At 38.8% G+C, this 11699-nt stretch overlaps 1 protein-coding gene across 1 annotated transcript; it reads left to right on the top strand.

Annotated features, from left to right (window-relative positions):
* The first annotated feature begins 10060 nt into the window (after positions 1 to 10060).
* On the top strand, positions 10061 to 11665 carry LOC139472927 (uncharacterized). Its single transcript, XM_071255406.1, has 2 exons — positions 10061 to 10090; positions 11156 to 11665. The coding sequence occupies exons 1-2, from the start codon at positions 10061 to 10063 to the stop codon at positions 11663 to 11665; spliced, it is 540 nt and encodes a 179-aa protein (XP_071111507.1).
* The last annotated feature ends 34 nt before the right edge of the window (positions 11666 to 11699 follow it).

Raw genomic sequence — 11699 nt, 5'->3', positions numbered from 1 at the left:
ATTAAGAAAATACAACAAGGACTGATTGGCTCGAAGTCAGTATATTGTGTCTAAATAGGTAACCCGACACGCTAGAATCTATCTATCTACATAGAATCAGTACCTGCATACATACGGTAGATGACAGTCCACCAAACCTTCATGTCGAATGTGCAACATACACGTAGTTGCGTACTTTAGAATTAATCGGTATCCACGATGTATGATCTACAATACCGACCCCGTGCTTGCGTTGAAGCAAGCTTTTTGCCGTGACTCCGCGGCCGTCGTTCGTGTACGATCGCCAATTCGGCACAGTGAGTAAGTATGGCTTAACATCGCTTTTAGCATATGCCACGGCGGGGGACACTATAAATGAGCTTCACACATTGTACCCATGTGGGAAATCGAACCAGGGTCTTCGGCGTTACAAACGATCGCTTTAACCACATGGCTACCCCACCGAACCTACTAGACACAGGGCATTGCACAACTGAACATAAATGCGAACCTTGTAATTTCAAAGGGAGCGGGTCAAAACGGCCTCATGTCATAACGGCCTCAAAAGGTAAAGTCAAAACGGCAACAGAAAAAGTAAAAAAACGCCACAACCTTTAGTCATAACGGCGACAGCAAAAAAGTCATAACACAATATACACACAGCCATTGTCATAGTGTGAGTACACAATCCTCAATGTTTTATATGTATTAAGTTGACACTGAATTTTACTATTCACGAAATGGATAAGTTTGAAATAAAAAAGGTTTCATCATTAGGACAAATTATTGTTCATGTTTCCACAATAGATTGTTACTGCAAGCATGGGTTACTGAAGACCTATACTATCCCGGATCTTCACAGGTCCTAGTATTAATAACAACTTTATTATTACCTGGACATTTGACTTTGTTTACATTGAGATCGAAAACACGCGAAGGCTTACAGTGAAAATGTAACAGGACACTAATGTTTGACAAAAAGCGACGTTTTCTAGATTATAGTTATCCTTGAAGTCCGAACCCATAAAATCCCCCAGTTTGTTTTGTTTGTGCTTTCTGAGTGCGAGATAATTTCTTCACTACAACTGCTACTCTAACGCCGCACGTTTTGTTATTGATGTTGTTAATCCCTTTGGGACACGTGTGCGTTCACCAGTGCTGCACCTGCCTTGTTTGGGCGGGAAACACTTGTGATCATATTTGCGTCATGTTTGGCTTTATGTTTGATGTGCAGCATTTGTGTTGTGATGTGACGTGATGTCCTCATGTGTCGCGTCGGATTATCAATAGTAGAAACATAATCGGGACGAACCGGGATTCGAACCCAAAATCATAGGTTTCTGGTCCTTTGGACATTCCTTTGGAGCACAATTTCCTTTTTGCAAACAACGCGACGACTACCAGATGGAATTAATCCGAGCCCATGAAACCCGTGGGTAGGTGAAGCATTCACTTTGCTGACAATGTTATGTTTCTCCGTTTATATGCCTTTAATGTTATAATGTTTATAATTTAAACACGGCAATTAGATCTCTCGATACTGATCATTTTGTTTTGTGTGGAGATTGGAATAAAATTCAAAATTATTCAAATGATGCATCCAATTACAAAAATGTAAATAACCCAAAAACTATACATAGAACTTAAGGACGAATTGATCTAATAGATGTATGGGTGAACATAACCCCCTCAGTAAAAGATATATACGGCGCTGTGACTACTTCTTAATTTCCCATAATGTGTTGCCTTTCGTTATGAAAAGAGAACTTTGTTTCAGATCGGACCACTCACCAATGACATTGACTTTTAAACTCACAGAGCTCAAAAGGGGCAAGGGTTTTTGGGAAGATCAATTAAAAGACGAAACGTTTCTTAAATTCGTTAAGACTGCCATTGAAGAAACAAAGCAGCAGTATAAAAATGATAATATAATAGAAACCGAATTTTATATAGACTACAGCTTTTCTAGGAAACACTGCTTATTACGATAAGAGGTAAGACAATACATTATTTACTCTACAAAAAGGAAAAGCAACATATACAGGAAAGAAAAACTCAAGAAAAGTTCTTCTGACTAAATATTTTGGTGAATTCCCAGAGCAAAAGAGGAAATTCTACCAGTGATTAAAATAGTTAATATAGATTTAGAAGAAATCATAAAGCATACAACAATAGGTTTAATGGTACGGGCAAAAACACAATGGATGGAGTAAGTTTTAAGAAACTATCGAAATAAAGCTATAAACAGAATAGAACTGGAACATGGCAGAATGATTAAATGATGATATGCCAAAGGAAGCAAAAATCTATTATTCCAAACTGAACTTAAAAAAAGGATATTTCAAAAATAGACCTTATGTCGCTACTAAAATAATAAGATATCCCTAAAGTAACTTATGAAATAGCACAAGGTTAGAAGGTAAGCTGACCTACAAATGAGGTACAAGAAGCTGTTAAACAAATAATAATGACAGGAGTCCTGGACCAGATGGATATATGGCGGAATTTATTTCTTACTGGAATGACCTTGGGAAATATCTAATAAAATCCTTAAATGACGCTAACAATAATGAATTTTTCAATACCACAAAGAAAGGAACTAATAACGTGTATCCCAAACGGAAATAAACCAAAACAACATTTGAAAAACTGGCGACCAGTAAGCTTACTATCAGTATTTTATGAAGTCTCATCATTGGCAATATCACAAAGTGTAATATCTGTCTTAAACATCCTGAATAACGAGGACCAAAAAGGATTTATAGCTGGAAAATGCATTGGTGAAATAATCTACTGGACTACACGGGTACCTATCAGATACCAGGTTTATTATTACTTGTAGATTTTGAAACGACCTTTGATAAAGTTGATTGGAAATTTATAGACGAAACACTCAGCATTTTTGGCTTTGGAATTTCAATAAGAAGATGGATAAAAAACCTTTTACAACGAAATTCAAACACGTGTACCAACTGATGGCTTTGGATGTCCAGTTTTCAAAATAGCTAGGGGTTGCAGACAAGGTGAGCCAAACTCGACAGAAAAATGAGAAGTCAAATTATATGTGAAAGTATGAAATGTCCCCAAATGCTAGAATTAATACATGCGCAATATCAATATCAATATCAATACCAAGGTGGTGTCCAATATTTGACTAAACTACAAGGGTTCCAGTGTCAATTTGTACATCATATATTACCAAGAAACTGTCTTCTTAATAAAATGGGATACGTAGACAGTACAAGTTGTAGCTGTTGTTCTAACGAAACAGAAGATGTTATACATATATGCCCTGTCCTGTATCTTTTTATATATACTGTATATTTGCAAAATGATGAATATGTTGATGGATTAATGTTGTACCTTTAATGGCGGGCTGAGTGTCATAAGTTAGGTTCAGTTAAGGGAAAGGAAACAAAGTGAGCTCTGTCTGGCGAGACATGGAAACACAACACAAAGCCCAGTAACAATATCAAAGCAAAATATTCCTTTTGATTATTTATCCAAAAATAACAATCCTTTAAACCTTATCATTATTTGTCAAAACGAATCATTTTCAACTTTAGAACTAATAACTATTCACCAACATTCCAATTTATACAGGATCTCACTGAATGTTTTAAGTTAACAAAGTATACTTCAGTTATTTATTGTAATAGATATTACTTTCATAAGCTTTGGTCAATCTGTCATGCTTTATTTCTTTGAATATATTATTATGCAAAACCGTTTAAATGCTTAAGAAAATAAAACATAAAAAATATTCGTGTCACTCTTCTCTCATTCATATATCCGTGATCTTATAGGATGTCAATTAGCTAGTTAACACATATTCTCACCAAGGGATATTCAAATATAGACAGTGTGTCTGTGATATGTATCCGATTCAAGGTTGAGAGAGATGTTTGAAATAACTCCACGTTATGATATCTCTCTGCGTGTGTTATGCTACATAGTTCGCTCCATCACCTCAATCACTACCTGACAGTTTATTGCTTCTATTATTGTGTACTTGCTACAACCAGACAACCGCGAGGTGAATGCCCATCTGTCTTTCATGTGTCTGACACTAGATAATGGATAGATCAACGATTTGTGAGTGTGGAGTGGGAAGAAACCTAACATGTGCAAACCAAGTGGGCGTTGTCTTATGCCTCAGGCGCTAAAAGCCAACGTTTTGAAACAAAAATGTCAGATTTTATAGCAACAGAACACCCACTTAACTACGTCAAATAATCAACGGAGATTGTACATCATTGTTTTCTTGCTAAAACCCATTTGTCATTTTGACTTGATAAATTATATATATTATAAAACATGATGAGGCAAATAAAAACTTGCTTGTGTCCATTTCAACGGGAAATATGTCTGTAGAAAATGCCTAACGGAAAGAATTGACGATTGTGTGCTTTATATGATATTGTCAAACATGCAGAATTTCGAATCTGATCATTGCCTTTCTATACGCCGAGGACCATTTTCAGTGAACCAAAGCATGAAGCAAAGAATCGTTAAGCCAATATAAGCCATGTGGTTGTTCAAATGAGTCGGTGTACAAACAACATGATTTACTACCAGGGTTATTTCAAAGAAATGTGCACATAAAACAGGAATATCAGATTTTTGAATAGGCTACAAATCATGTACTAGGAATAGGCATGGCTAAAATGCTAAAACAACGTTATCGTTTAACGTGTACAATTAGATCGACATATATTTACTAGTTATAGGAAAACGTGAAACTGCCACACACATTAGCACATGATAATGACATTAAATCCATATTTCAAAATCATATAGATGTTCCCCCGCAATAATATCTTGGCACACCATGTGGATCAAATATACGTCTGCCTTCGAGCCTTGCAAAGGACACAGTGATGTGGTGTTATCTTTCGCGTTTTAATTTTATAAATATTCTTAAGTTCAATATTCGTAAGTTCAATATTCCTAGATTCAACATTCCTAAATTCAATAAAGATGCATACATTTGGAAACAGTTTGAAAACAATTTGTCTGATCATGAACTGATGGGCGCCTTCTCTTGAGTAGAAGGACAGGATATGCTGTATATTGATTTTGGGCAGATATGTGAGTATGAATACGATGGATGGCTGAAAGGTTCTTAGCCTAACTCGAAAGGTATATGGTACACTCTTACCATTTTGCATATATTTAGAACAATACTTCCAAGGCTTACAGGCTGCATTTGAATCAATTACAAAACCAGGAAGACAAGATATTCTCTGTTGATGAAAAGGGACAAAATTGGCTACGGCACTGTCATCAATGATTTCCAACTGAAGGACTCTAGTAGTCTTTCGTGTGGACATGGTGTCAACAGTTGGGGATGATAGTCCTTCCTTTGCCATTGTTAAGGTGTGGACAGCGGTATTCAATAGGGGAAAAGAGCCTCGACGATGATACAAGACCACGAAGACCTTAAATTGCCACCACGAAAGAAAATGTTAATAAAAAATGTGCTATGATTATGGATGATCGACGACCCACGACACGTTACACAGGCGATATAGTAAACATTTCTCATGAGAGATTTAAGAGCTTTCTGAACTGTAAACGACCAACCAACACAACTTAAGACCTGAGTGAATAAACAATCAATTTATATAAAGAATTAACATAGTTCAAGATAGCGAGTTAGTGAGTTGGGTTTAACGCCGCTTTTAACAGTATTCCAGTTATATCACGGTGTGTCAGCTTAATGTGGGAGGAAAGCCCGAAGTGATGCAGGTCTCAGACGTTTACATCTTCGGTGAAACCCACGACACGGGTATGGTGCTGACAAACCTGAAAACATAATCGGGGCGAACCGGGATTCGAACCCCTAATCAAAGGTTTCTGGTGTGGGACGTAACTCTGCACAGCAAATCGCAGCGCCTTAGACGACCAGGTCACCCGTGCCCCCTCACGATTCGCGACTGTCTGTCGTCCGTATTATTATTACTGGTCCCGGATTATGTCCGATGTGCGTTATCATTTTGACCCTTGGGAGGTTTAATATACTTAAATACAGTTTGTAATATTCCCTATTTTCAATCCTCAATATGTGGCATGTAACGTGATAACATATTTGTAAAACATTTCCCCCTTGTTAATAGTATCCCTTTGTTCTTTTACCATTTTGTCCCGACATTTCCATAAGCAAAATAGAATCCAAGATATTTACATTATAAGAAACAATTTCTGTACGTTCGAAGTGCTCGTCGGGCTTACTGCTTACTACAATGGCATTCTTGATCATACCATCTTCTTGTAAAGCATCTCTGAGTATACCTAAACTTCTACTTAAATATATAGGCAGCATGTACCATAGGGCACTAAAATATACTGACCCTTGAAGATTCCGGGATAGAATAGGTCTTCAGCAACCCATGCTTGCCGTAAAAGGTGACTAACGGGATCGGGTGGTCAGGCTCGCTGACTTGGTTCGTGCATGTCATCGATCCCAATTGCGTGGATCGATGCTCATATCAATCAGTGGATTGTCTGGCCCAGACTCGATTTTTTGAAATCTGTTTTTCAAACTTGACTGTTATCAAAGACGAAGGCTTGAAACTCAATAAAAATGTCATTGCTAATTTTGAATATTGACCTAACACTAATTTATTGCACCCGAACACAACATTTGTTGATTTTTCGCCAATATACAGCATCTTGAAACCAAACTGGGAGAAATTGCATGGAGAAAAAGCTGTAAGCATGCTGCACGTGCAAATACGGCTACTTAACCTTTATACCGACTTTAATATGATGAAAGGATATTTCCTGCATTTCGGCAATGGATCTAAAATATTTTCTAAAATATGTATACTATTGCTATTTATTTTTCATATAATGTCGAAGACTGCTGAGGTATATAAACACACGAGTATGATTTATCAGCATTCACATAGGAAAATGATATATCGAACATTAAAACAATACCTAAATGCATGTATTCATTCTAACAGTACTCGTTTCGTCAGTATTGTTAGTATGCACGCGGTCAACCCACATGTCAGTGTGCTGTGGCCACCTGTTTGTGGTGGCTGGCGTTTATCGCAGGGGACATGTTAATTATAACAAAGGAGTTTAACGTTTTTGAAATAGTCACTCTTGTTAACAGCTTGAAGTTTCTGTAGGGCGGCTCTTTGTCGAGGTATCCCTTGTTTGTTGAGGTGCCTTGGCATGTGTTTGTGACGGTTGTCACCTGTGGGGCAGTAAACTCTCACCGAGGGGTGGTCTCACGCCATTGATATTTTGGAGGTATCACTACACTGAAGAGATCATTTGTTCCGTCGTGGTGTGAAATGGTCAGAGGTCGACATATCATGTATTTGAATGGACATTTAGTTGTCATGTTTACATGTAAGACATGTAAGTGTATGTTTTGTAATGATTATTCCTATGTATGGGTGACCTGTGTTTTTTTAAAGACACGGAAGATGACAGATGACAAGTGTGCATGCAATAGTTCAATGTAAATAAATATAATATATATTCCGTGATGAAAGTTAACTGTAATGACTCATACCTGTGTCATAAAGTATACAGTTATGACAAAGTAATGATCGTGTACAACGTTGATCTTGATTGATGATTGGCGAAAAGTTTTCAATCACAATCCTACATGATTATCCTCGAGACGTTATAGCCTCATCATATACCTCGTAAATCTTTATGTTAATAATCTTCTGGGGCGTCATTGCAAAATCACGCAACTCGCATGTGACTATTAAACAACATAGGATTGCATGAACACAGCATAGCTTGTTCACTTGTTCACATTGAAAAACACTTTACTGTGGCCGTTGACCTATTTTACAAAGTAAAAGTTACAAAGTCAATGAGTGAGTATGGTATTACGCCGCTTTAAGCAATATTCCAGCAATATCAAGGCGAGCGACACCAGAAATTGGCTTCACACATTGCATCCTTTTTGGCAGTCGAATACGTGTAATGCTAAACAAATCTTTAGATTGAAAACATGCCTTTCTGCTCAATCCATATATCTTCTCATATCACCATGGATATATTGTTATGCCCCCATTTCTCTACTGACAAAGTAGGTAATGAAGAAGGCTGCAGTTGGGTTAAGTTGGGGAGTCTTCACATTCTCCGAAAAGGTCTGGGTGGTTTTTCAAGGAGAGGCTATCTGAACGATCGCTTCATCGAGTTTATATGCAGTGTGTTGAGAATATCAGCAACCCTGCAGAGTCCTTCGCTTGGATGAAGTCGGCGGGCTTGAAAAGTTAAACAGAAGGCTGAGGACCTGTCACTTCCCTCTCGAAACCGTCAATGTGCATCAAAATCTCAATATGAAATGTAGATTATGCAATGCATTTAATGAGACTGTCCAACACATTCTCGGTGGATGCCTAGCTTAATCGACATGATGGCGTGGATAGATCTTTCCGTCTCCGCCATGCTTGTGATTTCGAAGAAGTTGAGGTGAAATTTGGTTTAACGTCGCGTCCAAGATTATTGTACTTATATAGCGACGTGCATGTGCGTGTGTGTGTGTTTGTGTGGCTGCTTGTACTAGTCAGGACTGATGCCGATTTATAGTGCCAGCCCACTGAGATACCATGCCGCAGTTTAACATGAATACCCCACTCAGGCACAGCATACTGACTCCGAGCCGACCAGTCCTTAATGCCGAGCGCCAGACCGGGTAACAACATGTACCATCTTTTAACGTCTTTTGGTATGACGCGGCTGGGGATCGAACCCCGGACCTTCCGCTCTCCGGGTGGACGGTCTACCACTAGACCACGGAGGCGGTCTTGATTTCGAAGAATATGTTGGCGTATATAATATAAGGCGTCATGGAAAATGATTCATACAAAATTCTTCGGAATAGGTCCGTATACAGCCTCAAACCAATCAATGCCAACAAACCGGATCTTATCCTTTTTCATGAATCCAATGACATCATTTATATCATTGAATTTTCTGTCCCTTTTTGACACTAATGTGATTGACAAGAATCAGGAAAAACATGGGAAATATGCAGACCTCGTTTTTGAAATGTCACGCTTGCATCCCAAGGACCAAATTGTCCGACTCCCCATTGTTCTCGGTGCCTTAGGTTTGTTACCTCCCAATATGTTGACTGACACTGGGAGAGTGCCCGGGTTTGCTGCCATGAATACAGCCCTTCTGACAATCTGGGTAATGCACAAGGCTGCAGTGTTGGGGAGTCTTCACATTCTCCAAAAAGTCCTCGATGGGTTCGACTATGTGTTGAAATTGATGGGAGCAGACAAGTGATATGGGTGATGGTCGATGTGTTGAGGAGATATTGATGGGAGCAGACAACTGATATGGTGATGATCGATGTGTTGATGAGATAGTCATGGGAACAGACACGTAATATTGGTGATTATCTATGTGTTGAGGAGATGGCCATGGGAGCAGACAAGTAATGTGGGTGATGGGTTGAGGAGATAGTAATGGGGGCAGACAAGTGATGTGGGTGATGGGTTGAGGAGATAGTAATGGGGACAGACAAGTGATGTGGGCGATGGGTTGAGGAGATAGTAATGGGAGCAGACAAGTGATGTGGATGATGGGTTGAGGAGATAGTAATGGGAGTAGACAAGTAATGTGGGTGATGGGTTGAGGAGATTGTCATTGGAATAGCCAAGGTGTGGTGGTTAATGTGGTGATACTATCGTTCTATAAATGGCGATGTTTCAGTCTTTAAGAGGGTGGTAGGACTCGATGAGAATGTCATTCCTGTGTAAATTAAAATCAAAGTCCCCTGAACATGATAGCATGTATGTTGATGTCAAATAGATGCGTCTGTTTTAACGGCTGTCTAGGTTTTTTACAAATGACAAACAATTACAAACATATAGTTTTTGTAATGTTTGATAGGGGATCCATATATGCCAGTTTAGTATGGAGCCACTGTGACACGTTGTCATCTTGTTAATATGTAAGACGAAGCAATCATGCACTTGTCAAAAAGTGTTCCGCACAGATGACTGCCTTGCCGACCGCGTCAGTATAAAAGATAAAGGAGAAGGATACTGTCGTCGAAATTGTTTGCTCTTGATCCATTGGACTGTCGGCGATGTCAGCTGTATCTACACAAGTACTCCTGGTGAGTTCTTATTACTCCACGTAAAGATGTATTTTACAAATGGTTTTTTTCCACAAACGAATTTATTAAAAATTTAATTATGAATTGAGATACTTTATAAGGAAAGTTAATTTGATGAGTTTGGTTGTATATTCTATTACTAGTCTATACTAAGATTGCCTGATGTCACAGAATGTATCTGCATAAGAAGGTATTTCCACGTTATTGATAAGTTATTGGAAATATTAAATGAATCATCTGTATCATTTGTGTAATCATTTGATTAAAATTAGTTGCATATGCATATATACTCGTACATCACTTTGTTTGTGCATGTCCTATATAAAATATAGGCACTGTCAGGCAAACAACACCATGAAAACGCAAAGTGCAATTTCAGAAACAATTTTCAGTGAACTGACGGAAAACAAAGAAATTGGATTGCGGCAGTGAGACCTTAAGGCATGTAACACTGCAATCATGGTGTCATTCACGTTGTCACACCTGGACATAGGCTTCCCGTCACTTGTTACATATCAAGAGTTAAAATCCACTATGCGTTGTCAAAGTGATTCAGTAAAATATCGTGTTGATTTAATACCACATTTATTGGGGACACAGTCTACGTGAACCTAATTATCGTTCATCTTTCCTCGACATTGAGACGTAAAAGACCAACATTACTATTACTAGCCTAAGCATCAATAAGAGTTAATGTTTTTTATGTTACAAGCCGCAAGTGATCAACTATGTTGTCATATCAGGACAACTTTGATCAATACATGTAATTAGATGAATTCGCCCAATGTGCTGATTGCAAACAGGACCAATACTTGTCAGACATGTCTAATTATGGTGTTCTTTAAATACATTTATCATCTTTAAAGACACACATTTATTAGAAATAATAAACAGTGTACATTGAAAAGGGACAGATATTCAAATATATTTACTTCAGGGTCATAGTGTATCTCATGATATCATGCCTTTTGTGCCATCACGTGTGTGCTGATAGTACTACTCGTATATTGTACATGTTCTGTCAGGAACAACAGCATGGTTCAAGTGCCATGTGTTTGTTTGTAGAGCGCCGTGCTGCTGCTGCTGGTGTGGCCCGACGTCAGTCAGGGATGGGGAAGTAATTCTCCCTCAAAGGGGCGTCTTTTGCAGCTGCAACGTTTACGGGCATACAGATCATATTATGCATCAGACGGCGATGGTGACGATGATGACGATGACGACTACCCTTCATACCGTTCATACCCTTCATACAGAAGAAACTCCTGGAGAAATAACCTGGTGTCCATAAGGAGGACAATTGACAGACATGACATTGACGTTGACGACTACCTAGAAGACTATCGCAAGTACAGGCAGCGTGCGTTTTCACGATTACGTCAAATTCGGGATGACTACTACAGAAACCGCAAGAATGGCTCCGGTCGCAGCGATGCTGATGACCACGGCAACCAATCGTTGGGGCAGCGTCGGGCCGCATGGGGAGGTAGACAAGCCAACAATAGAGGAATGAGTCGACTCAATGCCAGGCTCCGAGAGTACTTACAAACCAATGGTGCATCGCCTGCATACAACTAACAGTAGCTCAGTGTGTTCCCACAAGTGATGATTA

The sequence above is a fragment of the Haliotis cracherodii genome, unplaced genomic scaffold (genome assembly GCF_022045235.1).
Source record: "Haliotis cracherodii isolate W230 unplaced genomic scaffold, xgHalCrac1.p SCAF_26, whole genome shotgun sequence".
In the NCBI taxonomy this organism is placed as follows: Eukaryota; Metazoa; Mollusca; class Gastropoda; order Lepetellida; family Haliotidae; genus Haliotis; species Haliotis cracherodii.
The sequence above is the reverse complement of the archived record's forward strand: the minus strand, read 5'-3'. Positions and strand labels throughout refer to the sequence as shown.